Source organism: Talaromyces stipitatus, genomic scaffold (assembly GCF_000003125.1).
Source record: "Talaromyces stipitatus ATCC 10500 scf_1105507295555 genomic scaffold, whole genome shotgun sequence".
NCBI classification, from domain to species: Eukaryota; Fungi; Ascomycota; class Eurotiomycetes; order Eurotiales; family Trichocomaceae; genus Talaromyces; species Talaromyces stipitatus.
The window spans coordinates 2,248,844-2,267,487 of record NW_002990116.1 but is presented as its reverse complement, the minus strand read 5'-3'; the positions used below and the strand labels follow the sequence as shown (position 1 = coordinate 2,267,487).

Genomic DNA, 18,644 nt, shown 5'->3' with positions numbered 1-18,644 from the left:
AAGGTGAACACACGCCAATACGCGCCAGGGGAAGCGCGCTCCACTCCGGCAAAATAATCCATTGCTTACTCCTACCGTAGTGGGGAAAAATAATTATCATGCTTGCTTAAAATCAACCTTCTGATATATATCGCGTCTTCACGAGATAAACACGAACTAGCGTTAATCCTCCCCGTCTTACGCCGTTTCTTTTCTTTTTCTGCTTGTCCTAATCCACTCTCTCTTACGACACGCAGGTCGAGGACGAACTGCCCACGCCCACAATGGAGCAGGAGCTCCTCCAGCTGCTCGCGGCGACCCAGTCCCCCGCAGCACCGACTCGCCAATCCGCTGAACTACAATTGCTGCAGCTTTACTCCAACGAGGCTTTCCCGCTGTCTCTCGCTGCAATTGCCGCTCACGAGTCTGTCGATGCTGCCCTTCGCCAGTCCGCCATCTCCGTGCTCCGAACCTTTATTGTAGCGTCATGGTCCCCCCTTCTCGATGAATTCAAAGGCCGCGTCTGGGTAAACGACGCGAACAAAGCAACCCTGCGTAATGCCCTCCTCAACCTCGCAACCACGACTGAGACAAACCGCAAGATTAAGGCTGCTGCAAGTTATGCTGTCAGTAAGATCGCTGCTGCCGACTTTCCCGAAGAATGGCCTGAGCTACTTCCCTCGTTACTGCATATCATCAACGACCCTAATAGTAGTGATGGGGCACTGCATGGTGCATTGAAGGTGTTGCTGGATTTGGTAGACACGGGTTTCAGTGAAGAACAGTTCTTTGGCATTGCCCGAGACTTGGTGTCTACTCTTTTCGCCGTTGCGACCAATGAGTCGCGGAAAACAATCATCCGAGCGCTGGCTATCTCCGTCTTCCGATCATGTTTTGATACCTTGGAGATGGTCCTTGAGCAGCACAAAGCTGCCGTCAAGCAGTTCATGGATGAGGCCCTGAGTGGATGGATGCCTTATTTCCTGTCGGTTATGAAATTGTCCTTGCCGCAGCGTCCAGCGGAGGAGGAAGAGTCAAAGGACACTGAAGTTTCGTCTCAATGGAGAGGTATCATTGCACTGAAGCTGCAAGCAGTCAAGGTGGGTTTCTTTACGCATTGCAACAAGCCGGCTATTTACGATTCATTCATTTAGACCGTTATGAAAATTCGTATGGTATTTCCCACGCTATTGACGACACAGAGCCCGCAACTATTCACCATGCTTTGGGAGGAATTGTCAAGTATCCAGAGCCACTACTTCGAAATGTATGTGCAGGACGAGCGGCAGGGGCGATTGGAAGACTCGGACGGTTTACCTTACACCCTCGACTTCCTCGTGCTGGAAGAAATCGACCTGATGCAGGCCCTGATCAAGGCTCCTCCTGTCAAGGCCGAGCTACAAGCGCAGCTACAAAACGCCAATGAAGCAGCAACAACCACTGGATGGCTCCCTGAAATAATCAAGCTTGCCGCGATCTATGCTCAAATCACTACAGAGGAAGAGGGTATTTGGGAGATTGATGTCAACCTCTTTTTGTCCGAAGAAACGTCTGTAACCGCTAACTACACGCCGAGAACATGTGGAGGCGATCTCATCATCAAGCTGGGAGAATGGTTGAAAGTGACAGTCGTTCAGGCATTGGTGGTGTATATCAACAACCTTTTCGCCGACGCCGCCTCGACGTATGTTTTCTATCCTGCCACGTTGTGAAGTTAACTGACAAAACTAGATGGAAAAACCAGGAAGCTGCATTGTTCATCCTCAATCAGTTGCTTCGGGATTTTAATGAGGTCGAGCAACAGATTCCCGTGGACGTCGCCTCTCAATTCACAAACAGTATTCAATTTGCTCTTCAAAACGAGCAAGATTACCTACGCGCGCGAGGATATCTAGTGGCAGGCGTTCTTGCCCAGACTGCCGGTGCAGAGTTCCAGCCGATTGCGGCCAGCTACCTTGATGCCACGATGAAAGCGATATCCCAAGACGCTTCAGAAGTTGTTCAAGTTGCCTGCATTCGAGTCCTGCAAGATTTGCTACCGGCTCTTCCATCGTCAACCACACAACCTATGCAAATACCTATAATCAGCTCAATAAACGAGTTCATAGGATCACACGATCTGAGGGAGGGCACGGATAATGACGACCTCAAGGTCACGTTGGCTGAGACGCTTCGCGACACTATCATGATTGAACCTAAAGTAGTCTTGGACTCAGCGGCCTTGGATGTGCTCTTCAATGTGGCTAGCAATGGAGCGGAAAATTTCCATTTGGTCATGGTCGTGACGGAGACGTTTGAGGATATCGTGCAGTACGTGTCGCAACAAGGCGCAGATGCTTACGTGCGATTGTGTGAGAAGGTGCTTCCATCATTAACGGGCGCTATTGATGTTGGCAATATAACGCAAGAGGGTGCACTCACTGTTCTAGCAGCAGACTTGCTTCGAGCCTTGGCGGACCATGGCTCAGAACCTCTGCCAAATGGATTCGTTGCTACTGTAATGCCAAAGTTGAACCGCCTTCTACTAGAAAGCAACGATAGCGAACTCGTCCGTGCTGCTACGTTAGCCATGTACCATATCTTGAGTCATGACTTTACCCAATTCCTTGCTTGGCGCGAGCCGCAGTCAGGCAAAGATGCCATTGAAACTGTGTTGTTGATTATCGACCATCTTTTGAGCCCCAATATTGACGACGTGGCTGCAGCAGAAGTTGGTTCCCTGGCGGCTGTGTTGGTTGAAAAGGCCGGTTCCGAGAAACTTGGTCCTTATCTGCCGCAGTTACTGCAAGCTGTCGCACAGCGTCTGGCTACTGCACAGCAAGCCCAGTTCATTCAGAGCTTAATCCTTGTTTTTGCGCGCTTAACTCTGATCAGTGCTCGAGAAGTTATTGACTTTTTGGCTCAGGTTGATCTCGGTGGACAGAGCGGACTTAACGTCGTGTTGAGCAAATGGTTAGAAAACTCAGTCAACTTTGCCGGGTATGATGAAATCAAGCAGAACATTATCGCCCTATGCAAACTGTATAACCTGGAAGACCCTCGGGTAGCGCAAGTTCAGGTCAAGGGCGACCTCATCATCCAGGAAACCGGACGGATCAAGACGCGATCGCAAGCACGTCAAAACCCCGACCAGTTTACGACTGTATCGGCTAATCTAAAAATCATCAAGGTTCTTGTGGAGGAACTAGCAGGAGCCTCTGGCAACAAAGAAATCGACGCCGCAACGGCTGCAGCCCTTGAAGAAGCAGACAGCGAGGACGATGAGTGGGAAGATCTACCCAGCAATACATTAGACCTTGGCCTGGGAGTCACAAAACAGGAGCTGATGTCATTTGGCGAAGGGGGCACGGAGGGCTCCTTTGCTGTTCGAAAGCGCGATGATGAGACGCAAGCGCTTTTGTTGCAGTTTTTCCAAGAAGCGTCTGCTAAACCTGGATTCCAGGAACTATTTGCGGCTCTTACTCCTGCCGAACAGGATAAGCTGAGGAGTTTAGGCTGATTTGGGAATACCTTGGTGGTACGTAGTTAAATTTATGATGTGATGAGACAGTAAAAGAGCTACTATATAGCCGACCACGAAATAGATTTGCTTTGATTGGTATCAGTCAATAGATACTGCTAGTACGATCTACTAGATATGAAAATTAAAGATTCCGCCACTCGGATTATCACACCCAATGGGTGGTGGTTCTAGATGGTTGATTTTGTTGATTGTCATTCGGCGCTAAATTCGTTCACATGCTTCGATTCAGGCTAGTTACTTTGTTCTCGGCCTTTGATCAACCACTCCAACTCTCTATCTATCTATCTATCTATCTCAATTGCAGGATTAATGATTAGTGCGATCCATCAATTGATGTATCACACTGTCCTAAATTGAGGGCCGCTGCATGATATCCACACGACTCAATCTCATGCTGGTCATATCCAGTTCGTCGCGTCATTCGCTACAGGGTCCTACTACATGTACGTGGACCCCCCCAGAGGCCTGAGAGCTATATAATATCTACAACAGTAACCTGCAGGCGAAGGATCCTCTCCCCTGCCCCACGCGTGGATTCTCCGTATGTGCATACGCATATATGTATATACCATACGTATCTGAGTTACTAGATGGAATCGACAAACAACAAGTCCACCGCAAATGATCGCCTACAACAATCATGTACGAAATGCCGAGCCCGAAAAATCAAGGAATGTTCACTTCTCTTCTTATCTTGTATTGAGATTACTTTCTAATGGGGACAAACAGTGTGATCGCAAAAATCCCTGTACTGCATGCTTACTCCGCGGCTCCGAGGATGAATGTGAGTATGCCAGGACAGATGAGGATCGGTATCATATCAGTCAAGCGAAGGAGATTGAGAATTTGAGGAAAGAGTTGAATAGACTTAAGAGGAAGTTGGAAGATGGGGAGCAGAAGTCACAGTCACAGTCGCAGGCAAAGTCACAGTCATATGGGTCTACTGCCGAAGATTATGGGTATGGTGGTGTTTTGGTGGTAGATGAAAGGCCAAACAAGAGAAGATTTGGCGAGGAGGGGAATGTTACTAATTTATGGAATTTGGGGGCTCCATATGCAACTTCGGCGTCAGCTGCAACAGGAATGGCTTATAGCACTCAACCTGAGATGGCCCAACACAATGCTTACATTCCCATGGAGCATCATCCTCAACATCAACAATACTATCAACAGAACACTGCCGCAATAGACACTGTTGTGAGTACTAATCCTCTGCAATACGGCATGCACCAACTCCAACAACACCGCCAACCCGACTTTTGGCGCGGAAAACAAGAACAACTCGAAACAATCTACAAAATTGTGTGCGACTGTGACGAATACTGGGTTCCTTCAATTATTGATATTGTGCGGAATAGTTTGTCGCCTGAAGATGCGATTGTCTCTATTCGGTCATTGTTGAGGAGTGGGAGTAGCAGATATAGCTATAGTAACAGCAACAGCAACAATAGCAATGATGGGGGAACGGTCATGGCAGCGAGCACGATTACGACCACGTCAGATTCGCAATCTCCGGACTCGGCGTCGTCAATGATTCCGGTGAATATGGATTCCGTGTCGTATGTACATGTTGATTGTGTCCTGGGAGTTGATGGGAATCTGCCTCCTACAGATCAATATCGTTCGTCGGGGGAGGGATAGATGTATATACATTTTTAATATATGCTATTATATCAGGATCAAGATATTATCCCTCTAGAGAAAATCCTACATTCTCTCCCCTACCCATCGCAATCAAATTCCTCCTCATCCTCTCCGCCCGGTCACTTGTATACGACAAATCCGCATCATCTCTATCAATCCATATGCCCACACCATGCTGCAAGACAGCAGTAGCTCTAACTTTGGCTTTATCAGCAGCAGCTTCCGTGTCTCCATCTTTTGTAATTGAGGTCTGGTTCAAACCAACACTTCCATGTAAGGTAAGTCTGGTCTCTTCTCCGCCTTCGGGTTTGGGTTTATATACACCTCTATGTAAAATATTTGAATCGTAAAATACTGCATCACCTGGTTCAAGTCTCACGGTTAATTGACCTGGTAATTCGGCTTCATATGGGTCAGCATTCCGCTCTGTCTCTGTTCGTACGCGTCGATGAGAGCCCGGGATGACTATCAAGGATGTGTCGGGACATAGGGCCAGATTGTATTGGGCATGTGACTGTCGGCCCTGAGGACTTTTTGATTTGAGGAGTTGCAATTCTTCTTCCGGGGTGACTGTAGGTGGGATATCGTCACGATGCCATCGGAGTTCAAAATCTCTTGTTTCGGGAGCAACGAGAAGGTTGAGAAGTTCCATTACTAGCGGTTCTTCTTCTTCCCCTGATCCTTTCTGGATATTATTCGTCGCCTTCAACCCCAACAACTCCTCAACTATCCCAAGCACCTTTTCCGAAAAATAGAATTTTGCAAACTCCCGACGACCAGGCATATCCGGATGTAATAAATGTTGCACACCCCATATTCCTCCCTCAGATGCAGGAGGGACATCCTTAGGCCATGGCGGAAATTGTTTAGGGACTGTACGAAAATATGGCCATTGTCCAGTTCTTGTGAGAGTTGTGGCTTTTGTTGCTGCGTCGCGGAGAGTGGTGATTTCGGGGCTGGATAGGAGAGATGGAATTACGACGAAGCCGTCGCGTTGGAGGGAGCTTAGATATGGTGATGCGTCGGTCATGTTTGCTTTTCTTTTGTCAGTCATATCTTGATCAGAAATGTGCAATAACGTCGACAGATTTCAGATATTGACGATCAATTGTTGGTGTACGATGGTAGCATCGAATTGCTGCCCCACCATGTTAGTATCTATCAAACGAGGCTCGTTAGTTATACAATAACACACACTAGATGCTACCTCACTTGCTAGCTTGTTGCATAGACCTGAACATGAGACCAATTCCTCGTATCACCGCAATGATATATCTCAACTCTCTTGAGTGTCGAGAGACACAGATGTGTTGTCAGTCTTGGACTACGTCATAGCCAGACTCCGCCATTCTCTGTTTACTTCTCTCTCCTTTAGCTGGCAACGACCTCTTCTTCCTCCAAACCTTCATGTCTCTGTTGTCCTCCTGGCCATTCTATCCCCCGAGAAACAAATTTATGGTATACTCATTGTGGCTTGTGCAACGCCTCTGAACCAATTCCAATCGTTGCCATCGCATCAACAGCGCTTTTCTTCTTGGCGGAGGGGTACTCGACAAATATACCCAGAAAAGAGAGACACCGCACAGCCACATCCCAACTTTCTTTATTTCTTTAATCCTTTCTCTTTTCTTGACTCATACATATACTTACCTCCTTTTCGGATCTTCTGTCATTCTCGCTCGATATTCCAGTATAGTCAGAAATCATGGCGTTGGGGTCTTTCAGGAGCAGTCCGACGACTGCGTTCGTCTTTGTTTTCTTGTTGATGCTTATCGCTCTACCCGGTAAAGCTGAAGCATTTGGTGCTGGAAGTAAGCTTTCTTTTGTTCTACTTGTCTAGCTGGGTATTGATAGTTTAGACATCGCTTCTATATCCACCGTCGAAGGCAAGAATTGGCGTCATGGAGATATCGAGGATACGATTCAAGCACTTGCATTCATTCATGGGCACAAGTGGACCTCGGCCATGATCAAGCGTGTTTACTTTGGCAATTGGCTGCGCGATTAGTGAGCTGCAACTAGTTTGGCGTCGAGCTGAGTATATGCTAATTACAACTTAAAATGAACAGTTCCCAGGCCATGGATGTGGGCACACTTAAGAATCTGCAAGCTGATACTATTCGAGTTCTTGTCTGGATCCTTTCATTCATGACATTTGGCTATGCAACAGGAGAATTTGAGGTTACTGCCGACAGACTCGGTGTTTATCGTCCAGAAGAGCACATCGAGTGAGTCATTGTTCAACTTACTACAGATGTATAACGGCTAATGTAATCTAGCAATCCCAAAGATTACGCCGATAACCAAGACGCAAGACAATATGACAAGCGCCTCCGTCCTCCAGTCCGTCAAATCGAGCTCGACATTGACCCCGAGACTGGCATGAAGAATTACATTGCCAACGAAAGAGGCGACTGGGCCACGAGTGCCGCATATATCAAGTACAGCATATCTCGTTGCATTCATTACGGCAGACTATACACAAGCGGAGGTCAGAGCAAAGGCAAAGAAGAGGATCTCTTTGAAGCCCTCAGATGTCTGGGTCAAGGTCTCCATACTTTAGAGGACTTTGGTGCGCATTCCAATTACTGTGAACTCGTTCTCCGAGAAATGGGTTTCCACAATGTTTTCCCTCATGTTGGTGCCGCGACAGAGATTCATCTCCGGGGGAAACGGGTTTTCCCTCTTGTCACGGGCACGTTCGGAATGGTGGATTTCTTCCACTCTGTTCTAGGCGAGGCAAATGATCATTTCACCCAATCCGAACTCAACGAGGCAGACAATACTTTGCTCGGCGCCGAGTCAAATCAACAATCTCCTGCTATCAACACATTGACGAGCCTTCTGGGCAAGATTCCAGGTACAAAGGAGCTTGTTGATGAAGCCGAAGAGTTGCAGCAGCGTTCAAATAGGCAGGCTGAGGCGAATCGCAACCGACATGTCAACACCGGATATGCCACTTCTCGAGGTGTGGACGATTATCCCATCCCAAGCTATGACCAAACTAGGGTGCCTGCAGATCACTATCAGTCAAGTCACTATGGACAGAGCAGAGGCCCGGCAGGTGGTTACGGGTCAAATGAATATGACCAAAGCAGAGGCCCAAGTGACTTCCAGTCAAATCAGCAGACAAGCAAAGTGTCAGGCTTGCCAGATATTGACCCCCAAAAGACCGTTGAGCAGATCTACCCCATCCTTGAATTCAGAGACAAAGTCGTGCGACGCATCAGCTCGATCGTCGAGAAGATCCCTGGCTTGGAGAAGCTCATTGATAAGATCACCGAAACAGTGACGCTATTTGTATTTTCACTCTTAGCACCCTTTATCCGGCCTCTTATCAATGTGGCTTCCAAGTCCCTACAAACTGGCTCAATGGGAGTCATTGAATCTTCTGGGCAGCATCAGTACGAGGTCTGGGATAACCCTCACTGCACTGATCCCACTCATTCCATGTTGTCCAAGGATCATTTTGCCAACATGCTCAACGAGCCAGCCGGTCAAGTTGCAGCTGCTATTTTGAGATATGTTGTGCCCCGTGTTTTGTATGCATGGCAACATATCGATGTCAACGTTGATCAAGTAACTCATGACTGCCTACAAGTTTTCCATCATCCTGCTTGCAGGGACATGCACAACGAAGCCCACACTGCGATGTTCAAAGCTGTCGAGAGTTGGGTTCAGTCTAGACCTGACCGTGGTCATAACTTGAACGATCTCCTCAGTGCGCAGAGCGTGAGAGCGGGGAAGAATCTCACCAAGAATTCTTCTTCTACTGGCGGCGGCCACGGTCATTCTCACGGTGGTGGTGGCTTCCCTGCTGTCAGTGGTGGTCTCTATGGAGCTGGTGCTGCTTCTTCGCATGGACAGCAACAGCAGTCGTCATCATCGTCGTCGGTTCCCTGGGAACAGCTACAGAAGCTGAACATTCCCGGCGTTTCCGAAGTTACCAATGTTGCTAATAAGCTAGGCGGATTCGGCAAGCTGCTGTCAGGAGCTGGTCTCACTCGCGATGCTCCTGAAGAAACGCTGCAACCGAGTCATAGTTCTGGATACGTACAGCAGCAGCAGTCCTCATATAACTATGAGCAGCCGCCGCAGCACCAGCAGTATCAACATCAACAGAATCAGTATTCCCAATATCAACCACAATATTCAGCACCACCACCCGCTTCAATTGGGAATGAGAGGTATGAGCTCTACGGACAGGGAGGCGGTTACTATCAGCCACCAGAGTCAGGGGCTTATGGCCATGATCAAGGGTATCGGGAGCATCGTGAACATCGCGAGCATGAGCACCGCCGTGATCAGGATAATGATCATCATCAACATGAACACGGTCATGGACAAGGCCATGGTCACAGTCACAGTCATCATCATAACTACTAGATGAGACTCCTCTAACTAGAATGCCACAAATACTCGACCTGTCTATTCTTAAGACCGAAGGCCAGTGCATGTGAATCGTACTGTGTCCAGCTCTCATCCTTCCATAATTACCTGACGTATACAATGCAGCTCAAACGTAACTTATACAGACATAACAATCTACCACAGAGCCCTAATTTCCTACAATTGGAGGGATATATCATGCAATTCTACCACGAAAATGAATGCGTCATTTAGGTAGCCGGTTTTATTTTGGCATTGTTTTTCGCTATCGGAAAATCATGACGGACCGGACCTCGATGTAGTAGTAGTTGCAGGTAGCAGATACAGGTAATATATGATAGAAGTCATGCGACGTGTCACATTAAGAGTAAAGAAGATGTAGCATAGCACAGACAAATCAGGATCCCCGTTTTTAGGTAGCGAAGGTAGGAAAGGATATACGGTTTAGATTTATGGCGGAGGTAAATGGTGAGGGGAGTTTTGATTTATGAGACTTCCTGGATCTTCTTGTCGCCCTTTTCTTCACCTTCCAGTTCAGGTAGATCTTCGTCCTGTTTCGAAAAGCTGTTAGTATGTGTTCAACAATTATTATTCGGCCGATGGGACATTGCATACATCCTCCTCTTCTTCACCGGCGGCTTCTCCACCGGCCATATCAAGGCCAGCTCCGCCGCCGAGCTTGGAGAAATCAATACCACCGAGACCACCGTCCTCGCCGAAACCGCCAAAGTTGGCTGCGTAGTCATCTTCTTGAGCTTCATCTTGCTCATCCTCATCGACCCACTGCCAGGCACATTAGCATATATCTAACTTCATCAAGAAACGGTGGGATGGAGGACAAACCTTGTCAAAATCAGTCTTGACGAAATGCACCCTCTTAGCTTCCTTCAACAAACGAGGCCAATACTCCAAACCAAGCTTCTTCTTTCGGAGCACCATTTCAACTCCACGTGGGCTGTGGTGTACTTTACTGTTCTCCGTGTCGATTTCGGCATAGAGATCCAGCGACACGCTATACTTGGCGCCTTTCAGATTTGTGCCCGTAAAGGAGACATTGTTCTCTGTGAGCTTGAGGTCTGCCGATTTGGGGGGCACGTCAGGTACGTTGATGAAGACGTAGAGGTAGTTGCGAGTTTCGTCAGTTTCGGAGGAGCGTTGAGCCCAGGTGACTATTCAAGAGTGTTAGTAGCTGGAAGGTGAGCGGATATTGAGGACTGAAGCTCTGTATATGCGCTACTTCAATCGAACAATGCCAAATATCAAGTCATCCTGACACTGACGAGGCTGAATTCTGCCCATCTCCAAACAAGCAACAAGCGGGGTGATGGTCCACATACCTTCAGGTGTGAGAGCAGCCATTGCAGAGATAAGGTGACGACGAGTAAGAGAGTAAGGTGAATATGACAGAGGATATGCGAGTATGTGATGTGAGTATATGGATGAGGAAAAGGTGATGCTTTTGAGGCGTTGTGAAGAAGATGGATAATCGTTGCTTTGAGATCACAGTCTAAAGTTCAGCGTTTATTGGACTGTGGCCTGGGCTTTGGAAGCTACTGGAAGCCTCATCAGGATGTTTGCCTTGTTTGCTCTAGTTTGTGGCCTGAGGCATATAGAAGCTTTCGGCCTGAAGAAGCTTTCGGCCTGAGGCATCACGATTTAATCCCGTGACTACCGCCAAGGATAAGTCCCGCTTACCCCCATTAGGCTAGGTTAGCGATCGCACCCTAAAGCCCACACAGCGCTCTTTTCTTGAATTCTCACACTTTCAGACCGTCTCTTTGATCTAATCGACAAGTCCAACATCAAGTCGAGGTACGCACACCCACCACCTCTCTTCATATCGACAATCTTAATGCAACAATTTCATCTTCTCGTCGACAATTATCTCTAACTCTACTTTGAATATAGACAGACGCCATGGGTCGTGTGATCCGCAACCAGAGGAAGGGTCGTGGATCCATTTTCAGTGAGTGCGACTCTTTTTTCGAACAATCTCGAGTATTTTCTGGCAGAAGAATTCGACAGCTGCCAGGAATTCAACATAAACTACAAATTCGAAGCAAGGAATAAAGCATACTGATCATTGATTTCTACTTTTCCAGCGGCTCACACCCGTCTCAACAAGGCCCCCGCCCAATTCCGCACTCTTGACTACGCTGAACGACATGGATACGTCCGGGGTGTGGTAAAGGAGATCATCCACGACCCTGGTCGTGGTGCTCCTTTGGCCAAGGTTAGCTTCCGTCACCCATACCGCTTCAAGAAGATCACCGAGACCTTCATCGCCAACGAGGGCATGTACACTGGCCAATTTATCTACGCCGGAAAGAACGCTTCCTTGACCGTCGGAAACGTCCTCCCTCTCGGTTCCGTCCCCGAAGGTACCGTTGTCACCAACGTCGAGGAGAAGATCGGTGACCGTGGTGCTCTTGGTCGTACCTCTGGTAACTACGTTACCGTCATTGGTCACAACCCCGAAGAGGGCAAGACTCGTGTCAAGCTTCCCAGTGGTGCCAAGAAGGTTGTCAGCTCCAAGGCTCGTGGTATGATTGGTATCGTTGCTGGTGGTGGTCGTACCGACAAGCCCTTGCTCAGTATGTTTACACTCCTCTTCGGCACGGTGGTGCATATAATGCGTTAGATTGCTAATTCATCATTACAGAGGCCTCTCGTGCCAAGCATAAGTTTGCTGTTAAGCGTAACTCCTGGCCCAAGACTCGTGGTGTTGCTATGAATCCTGGTCAGTTTTCTCTCCCCGATGTTTTGAGCTCTAATGATCTGATAACTAACTTTTTCATACAGTTGACCATCCTGTAAGTTCTATCGACTTGATCTGGCGCATTATCAGCGCATTCTTCACGTTTTCATACCTAACTTTTTCGTCTAGCACGGTGGTGGTAACCATCAACACATTGGTAAAGCCTCAACCATCTCTCGCTACGCCGCACAAGGTCAAAAAGCTGGTCTTATTGCTGCTCGCAGAACGGGCTTGCTGAGAGGTACTCAGAAGGTAATCTGACTCAATTTTTCGAGAAATTTGACGCTCAGTAAGCTGACTTTCACAGACCAAGGAGTAAACTTGAAGAAGGTATTCGGGAATGGGGTGTGTTGGTTCGTTTTTTTATGGATTCTGAAAAAATGGCAACTTTTTTCATACTACGAAAGCATTATGTACTTAGGCGAATGTGGACAGCCACCTACACGTCTATGAAAACAATCAATTGATGGCTAACGACATGGTCTTGTGTACTCCATGTGAAATGCTGCGTATAAATTAGAGGCTATCCGCCATAGCTTGCCAAGTCAAGACGACGGACGCTAGTCTCATAATGGATAAGTTAGTGGATAGGACTGATTACGTGATCAGTTTTTGTTCTGTTTGCTTGGTTCCACTAGAGCTTTTTTAACCCTAATTCCACTCGACCCCTTTTTGCTAGGGGTTGACGTCTGATATGCTTATAAGCTCACGTACGAGTTGGCGTCCTACGTGCCTCCAACTCACGCGCGAGGCTTTTGCAGTCCTCAATCAGTGCGTTCACTGTCGGTCAAAGTGGAAAAGGGAGTCAGTTGATGGAGAATATCTTTGCGGCTTGACAGTTCCATCTCTTGGAGTAGAACGTCGAAGAAGAAGGCGAGGGTTCATTTTTTTCGGCCCTCCCTCGATAGCAGAGCTCAATGAGCAGCCTTTCCTTCGTTATGGCCGGGCTCTACTATCTAGAGCCATGGAGTGAGGCAGAGTCTCAACATGATGATGATGGTTCGCCCATTCTTGAAGACACATATCAATCCGTTGTCACGCACCACGTTTGTTTTTCTTCTTTTTCTCCCTTTCTTTTTTCAGTTTTGCACCCACTTCTGGAAGGGTGCGTAGCTGTTCTAGGGTCAGGTTATCATAGATTGCCATAATGATGGTCAGTAAACTACTGGTAGCAGGTTGATGCCACTGTGAAGTGTCTTCACCGTGACGGATCAGATGAAGGTAAGAAATGCATAATAGTGTTGGAAGAAAATGTGAGTTTCCTCGGAGTTGTATCAGGTTAAGAGAGATTCGAGTTTGCTGTGAGAGAGATATCACTTCAGTTGTAGTAGTTGTTACTCTCGGTTCAATTTGGAGGTAGATAAATGAAGTGAGGCGTATAAAAGATGGAGTGAGATGACCCAGGCAGATGAGTTGACAGTAAGGGTGATATGGGCCAGTGCGGATCAACAGATGCACTGATAAGTGACGGTGAGTAGTTCGCACGCCCTAGTAATCGTTTGTCAAACTTAGCAAATATAGATCGAGTAACGTTCTTCACGACCATGAAGGGGTCTTCGATTGAATGGGGTAAGAGAAGACTCTTCCTTAAGTTGACAGAAGTCTCGCAATTTTTGCTCGCTATTCGATGATAATCGGCATTTCCTTTCCTTTTCGCCGCTTTCAATATATCCATGTTTTGTCTAATAGTGGTACGAACCTCTTCATCTGTGAGTGAAATGAATGCGTTATCCTTCGTGGCAGCGGCGATAATCATAGTGGTCGCCAAGAGTGACCATATGACAGCCCCAGCATTCTCTGGTCAGCAAAAACATATCCCGTTCGAAGTTCCGGCGGAGCGCGGGCCACTCCTCTAATTGCTTTCGAATTTCGTGATAAGCTACCTGACTGTTTGTAGGGCAACAACGGGGCAAACGACAAAGCGCCCTGTCAGATATATATATCTATAGGGAATGTAGTGATTTTACGAAAGAGAGGGTTAGGAAATGCTTGCTATTCAAGCATTCGCTTGGGAGAAAGAAGGTTGAACTAAGGACGTATCTTAATAAATGTGTACAGAGTAGATGTACTACATGGGCTTCTACGTTATACGGCTTCTTGTGTCAGATGTTGAAAAAGGGTATGTTTTTCTTATAGAAAGGGGATACGCCCCAATACAAATGCATTAATTTCGTCAAGAGAGTTTCAAAGAAAACCGGCTGGCCAAAAGTGACATGATGCAATATACCCAATAACAGACAAGCGTCACAAAAAGAGTAAGTATGCTAGCCTAGTATAGAATGAGAGGTCTCAAATTGCGCGAGAAATGGGTATTTGGTCGTTATGCAAGTTGGAGGGAATCCTTGGTTTAAAAATCGTATTGAAAAAAAAGAAGAAGGAAGATTTCGTATTGTTGACCATGATAGTAAGTTTGCCAAGGCATCATCGGTTTCAGCATCGTCAACGGTAGGCTGGGTAGTGGCTGCACCTCTATGAAGACAGAAATTGAGTCCAGTGATGGAAAAGCTTGAGAAACAGATGACGGCTTTGTTTAGCGGTCATCGCTTCGTCGTCGCTGACGTAGAACTTCTCGCTGCTGTCGATCACGTTCTTGCAATGCCTGGGTGTTATTGTTTTGCTGCAGTATTCGACGTTGCACTTCGCGCTGATATTCTCGTTGCTGAGCACGGGTCGGCATAGCTTCCGTGGCTTGTCCCATTAGATATCCTTGTCGTAGCTGAGCAGGTCTCAATTCAGCAGCGGTAGCGGTAGTTTGTGGTTGTGTAGTCGTCAGTGGGTTGTTCTGGCGCTGATCTGTAGCAACCCTAGGCGATGATGCTGGACGGGTTTGTGTCTGGGGAACGGCTTGCGGTGGCCTCATGGCTGGATTAGGCCGGCCATAAAACTGCTCACCCATCCAGAAATATTCGGGCACTCGAGGGACCTGAGGTAGTTGATGCGGAGGCCCTAGATGCGCTTGGAGAAACTGAGCCCTTTGCTGAAGTTGGGCGATTCGGTGCATTCGAGCTACTGGATCTATCGCTGGCATAACGTACTCTTCGCCTGGAGGCATTTGAGGTACTTGGAGTATATCCAAAGGTATCGGATCTTGAGGCCCATCATCCATAGGCAACACCTGATTTTCCGGGTTGAGATCTTCCTGTGAACCCGTTGTAACACGCAACATCTCAGGATTGATTTTCCCATCCTGGGCCACTACCTTCGCCACGGCAGCCTTTTCAGCTTGCATGACTTCATACGTCCGTCGTCGGACGCCGGTATCACGTTCATGCAGATTACACGTTCCACGGTGGAAGTGATTGTACCCCTCCACCGAGATGTCCTTTTTGCATACATCGCAAATAAGAGCTCCGCACCGGCAGGTCAGCTTATTACAACCGTCTTCCTTGATAATCGCCAATCCGCATCTGGTACATTTGCGAATCAAAGCTGCGGTCATCGCTTCCTCGACGGCGTGACGCTCTTCAAGGCCACGTTCTTTTTTCGCTTCCTCGCACGTTTTGGGGATATGCGTCTCTTGCTTGCACAGGCGGCAGCTGACTATTTCGCACTCCGAGTTCAGGCATGCAAACTCCTTGTCCTCTTCAACTGGAGGACAGATTGCTTTGAATTCACAGAAGGGACACTCTTCGAGACCATCGATGCTGGCCTTTGCAATCTCGTCTTGTTGTTGCAAGTGTTCTAGCCGCTTCATTAGCTTGTCGCCGACTATTTTCTTGATCAAGTTGCGATCAAATCCAGCATGACATCCACTAGTGTCAAAACATTTCAGTTCGTACTGCATCAGTCCAACCTGTGTCTCAGCGTGCTGCTTGATACAAGAATTGCAGAATAAATGAATCTTGTCTCCATTACACGGCACGGTGTGATCTGGAAGTACTTCGGTGAAACAACATTGGCATTCAGCCAAGGTTCCGGCCAACCGATGTTCTTCTTCGATGGCCTTTTCCCATTCTTCTTCCGCTTTCTTCTTCTCGGCACCTAAAGGCCATCAGCACTATTTCATAGACAAGTTTTTCAAGTCTGAGAGAGGATTACCTTCTTTCTCGGCAATGACTCTCTTCGCTTCCCGCAGCTCATGTTCCAATATTGCGGCAAAGAGTGATGGATGATTCTCTTTAGCATTGTGTAAGCGTTTCCAGTATTCACTCGCATCTGATTCTGGCCAGCCATAGTAATGAAGAGCAATGTAAGTCTTGAGAAATGTTTTGTGTTGAGCCAACAGATTTTTAACAGTCTTCTCGGGTACAGACGTGAAATGTCTCTGGAGCAATTTGCAACTATGTCATGTGTTAGCGAGAGGCTATCATATGAGATTCAATAGATACATACGCAACGGGATAGTAATAGATCTTATCTCCTCGAATCCTCTGCAAATTTTCGTTATCGATAGTTTCATCTATTTCTTTGCGCTTCTTCGAAGCCTGTTTCTTAGGGTAGGATGATTTTGCGAGAACCTCATCAAGTGCGTTTTGTACTGACAGGAGGAACGTCTGTCCACTGCAATTTTCGATATCATGCTTGGTGTATAATGTTTGAATGTAGTCCTCGCAAATATCAGGAAAAAAATCCTTTATCTTAGATTTAAACACATCTTTCTTCTCCGGTGTCTTTGCTTCCTGGCCAGTCAGATCAATAACTGTATCTTTCTGAGGGGAAAATTGTTTGGCGGTAACTGATTTTGATGGCTTGTTAGCAGCAACTGTGGCCGCTGCCGCCGACTGCGAGAACTGCGACGGTTGTGATTCTCTGCTAGTTGAAATATTCCTGTTCGATAGCTGAGCCCTTGGCACACTCTGTGGTGCAGTGCTATTGAAGGAAGGCTGTGGTTTTGTGTCGCGAGATTGACTTGACGGATGATTATGATCAGACACTTTGAGACGTTTCGTCGAAGGCTCTGTTAGATCTATGACGGGAAGATGAGGGCCGGGTAATGGAAATGCAGTGCGCATGATGGTACGGGGTATGCCTTGTAAGCCTTGAAAAGCCTGACTCGATATTAGTGCATTACCCCAGGAGCGATAGATACAGCCAGAAGAAGAGCCCTATCGACTTACTGCGTTACTACGACCACCAACTTGACCAGTTTGCGGAGTAGCACCTTGAGCCTGTAAATAATGGTCATTCTGATATGACATAGCATTCAAGCTGCCGGTAGCAGCTGTGTTAATTGACAGTTCTTGAATCCAGCTTCGGACCCTCGATGCTCTGGAAGCAGCAACTGGTTCACTTGCATTTTGCTCCAACTGATGCAGACTATCCTGGGAGAGTCGCGACGGGGTCCTAGACAACGCACTTGGCTGCCGTGATGCTATTGGTTCTGCACTCATGCTCAGGACAAACATATCAACTCGAGAGGTAATGAAAGCAACTTACGACGTGGGTAACCGAGTAGGCCATCCATTTCCCTGGAAATGGGTCGTGGATGCTGTGGATGCTGTGGAGTCGAGGATCGAGATCACAGATTATCGAGGAGCCTCAATTAAAACTCAGATATTGCATACATCGATACAACCGTAATTTATAGGAGCTTGACAATGCCGATGTAGGTAGTGCTAGTCAGGCTTAATATGAAATGATATAATACCAAGACGGTCAGTTGACAGCTCGGCTGAATATCACTGCGCCATCAATGTTTCGTAAGCTGTTTTATGGATAGCTGAAACAAGCAAATAACAATAGAACTGGAAATAATAGAAACAGCTTCTGCGGGCGAAACACAATAATGAGCAGCAAATGTAGCAGTAATCATGATCATATGTTGGTAGAAAGGGAAGTGAAATGGATTCGGTGTAGTTCATCGCGGGCGGCTGGCGGGACCTAGTGCCTGATTTGGCCTAATGTCTCAACTATAAGAATTATGATTGGTCAAAGTATGACACTAGTGCCCGCTTTATCTCAATTAGGCTTTATTGTTGAGATTCCCGATATGGATTAGCGCACTTGCTTGTCACATGTTTGTTTGGTGCCTTTGTGCCTTGATGACTGTCAACGACCTCTGGTACTCGCCTACGGCCAGATGATGTCAAAGAAAGCCCTCAAGTTACAGAAAATCACGAATGAGAATGTCTTCTCGTGAGTAAGAAAGCGAGCGTTTTGTCAGCCAGCTTCTTTCGAAGACATTCACTCAATCTAGCCCCCCCAATGCTATCGAATCTCTATTGTTATACAGTTCTGACAGGGGTAGATAATAATGCAGATGACAATCAGCGTACTTGAGGCCAGATTGTTCCTGACAACCCTGCAGCAGGGTGTACTGTCGACGACTGTTCCGGCACCTGCTTTGTCGACACAAGCCCCTATATGGCATCTCATATTTTGGACGAGACGATAATGACTGCGTCTTTGGGA

General features: G+C 47.2%; 7 protein-coding genes across 9 annotated transcripts, besides 1 other annotated feature; 4 read left to right on the top strand and 3 right to left on the bottom strand.

Moving 5' to 3' along the window:
* Nucleotides 1-263: 263 nt before the first annotated feature.
* On the top strand, nucleotides 264-3,652 carry TSTA_119430 (importin beta-5 subunit, putative; the record flags this gene model as incomplete). The annotated part of the gene is made up of 3 exons (XM_002482128.1): nucleotides 264-1,079; nucleotides 1,134-1,663; nucleotides 1,711-3,652. The coding sequence occupies 3 exons, from the start codon at nucleotides 264-266 to the stop codon at nucleotides 3,476-3,478; spliced, it is 3,114 nt and encodes a 1,037-aa protein (XP_002482173.1). The 3' UTR covers nucleotides 3,479-3,652.
* Nucleotides 3,653-3,774: 122 nt separating this feature from the next.
* Nucleotides 3,775-3,797: a microsatellite.
* A 326-nt stretch (nucleotides 3,798-4,123) lies between these two features.
* Nucleotides 4,124-5,143, top strand: TSTA_119420 (uncharacterized protein; the record flags this gene model as incomplete). Its single annotated transcript, XM_002482127.1, has 2 exons — nucleotides 4,124-4,177; nucleotides 4,232-5,143. 2 exons carry the CDS (start codon nucleotides 4,124-4,126, stop codon nucleotides 5,141-5,143), a joined length of 966 nt encoding a protein of 321 aa, XP_002482172.1.
* Nucleotides 4,715-6,560, bottom strand: TSTA_119410 (phytanoyl-CoA dioxygenase family protein). The gene is made up of 2 exons (XM_002482126.1): nucleotides 6,363-6,560; nucleotides 4,715-6,304 (listed from the first exon to the last, which is right to left on the bottom strand). The coding sequence occupies exon 2, from the start codon at nucleotides 6,198-6,200 to the stop codon at nucleotides 5,190-5,192; it is 1,011 nt and encodes a 336-aa protein (XP_002482171.1). The 5' UTR covers nucleotides 6,201-6,304; nucleotides 6,363-6,560; the 3' UTR covers nucleotides 4,715-5,189.
* Nucleotides 6,561-6,851: 291 nt separating this feature from the next.
* Nucleotides 6,852-9,612, top strand: TSTA_119400 (HET-C domain protein HetC; the record flags this gene model as incomplete). Its single annotated transcript, XM_002482125.1, has 4 exons — nucleotides 6,852-6,957; nucleotides 7,006-7,153; nucleotides 7,216-7,374; nucleotides 7,426-9,612. The coding sequence occupies 4 exons, from the start codon at nucleotides 6,852-6,854 to the stop codon at nucleotides 9,530-9,532; spliced, it is 2,520 nt and encodes an 839-aa protein (XP_002482170.1). The 3' UTR covers nucleotides 9,533-9,612.
* A 115-nt stretch (nucleotides 9,613-9,727) lies between these two features.
* On the bottom strand, nucleotides 9,728-11,039 carry TSTA_119390 (Hsp90 binding co-chaperone (Sba1), putative). Of its 2 annotated transcripts, XM_002482123.1 has the most exons (4): nucleotides 10,873-11,039; nucleotides 10,379-10,704; nucleotides 10,151-10,318; nucleotides 9,728-10,086 (listed from the first exon to the last, which is right to left on the bottom strand). In XM_002482123.1, exons 1-4 carry the CDS (start codon nucleotides 10,892-10,894, stop codon nucleotides 10,021-10,023), a joined length of 582 nt encoding a protein of 193 aa, XP_002482168.1. In that variant the 5' UTR covers nucleotides 10,895-11,039; the 3' UTR covers nucleotides 9,728-10,020. The 2 variants fall into 2 exon arrangements, with proteins under 2 accessions (XP_002482168.1, XP_002482169.1); XM_002482124.1 differs by having other exon boundaries at nucleotides 9,728-10,318.
* Nucleotides 11,040-11,315: 276 nt separating this feature from the next.
* On the top strand, nucleotides 11,316-12,774 carry TSTA_119380 (60S ribosomal protein L2). Of its 2 annotated transcripts, none has more exons than XM_002482121.1 (7): nucleotides 11,316-11,347; nucleotides 11,448-11,501; nucleotides 11,638-12,129; nucleotides 12,198-12,275; nucleotides 12,338-12,348; nucleotides 12,423-12,545; nucleotides 12,601-12,774. In XM_002482121.1, exons 2-7 carry the CDS (start codon nucleotides 11,453-11,455, stop codon nucleotides 12,610-12,612), a joined length of 765 nt encoding a protein of 254 aa, XP_002482166.1. In that variant the 5' UTR covers nucleotides 11,316-11,347; nucleotides 11,448-11,452; the 3' UTR covers nucleotides 12,613-12,774. The 2 variants fall into 2 exon arrangements, with proteins under 2 accessions (XP_002482166.1, XP_002482167.1); XM_002482122.1 differs by having other exon boundaries at nucleotides 11,444-11,501.
* Nucleotides 12,775-14,395: 1,621 nt separating this feature from the next.
* TSTA_119370 (RING finger protein, putative) lies at nucleotides 14,396-17,623 on the bottom strand (the record flags this gene model as incomplete). Its single annotated transcript, XM_002482120.1, has 4 exons — nucleotides 14,396-16,274; nucleotides 16,332-16,573; nucleotides 16,626-17,281; nucleotides 17,351-17,623. 4 exons carry the CDS (start codon nucleotides 17,621-17,623, stop codon nucleotides 14,824-14,826), a joined length of 2,622 nt encoding a protein of 873 aa, XP_002482165.1. The 3' UTR covers nucleotides 14,396-14,823.
* Between the last annotated feature and the right edge of the window lie 1,021 nt (nucleotides 17,624-18,644).

Bases quoted from the DNA above. Each gene is read 5' to 3' on its own strand.
- TSTA_119410 (XM_002482126.1), bottom strand. From the start codon at position 6,200: ATGACTGACAAAAGAAAAGCAAACATGACCGACGCATCACCATATCTA.
- TSTA_119390 (XM_002482123.1), bottom strand. From the start codon at position 10,894: ATGGCTGCTCTCACACCTGAAG. The intron at 10,319-10,378 runs GTTTGTCCTCCA...TGTGCCTGGCAG, and splicing joins TCAAGACTGATTTTGACAAG to TGGGTCGATGAGGATGAGCA. The intron at 10,087-10,150 runs GTATGCAATGTC...TTTTCGAAACAG, and splicing joins CCGGTGAAGAAGAGGAGGAT to GACGAAGATCTACCTGAACT.
- TSTA_119380 (XM_002482121.1), top strand. From the start codon at position 11,453: ATGGGTCGTGTGATCCGCAACCAGAGGAAGGGTCGTGGATCCATTTTC. The intron at 11,502-11,637 runs GTGAGTGCGACT...CTACTTTTCCAG, and splicing joins GGGTCGTGGATCCATTTTCA to CGGCTCACACCCGTCTCAAC. The intron at 12,130-12,197 runs GTATGTTTACAC...TCATCATTACAG, and splicing joins TACCGACAAGCCCTTGCTCA to AGGCCTCTCGTGCCAAGCAT.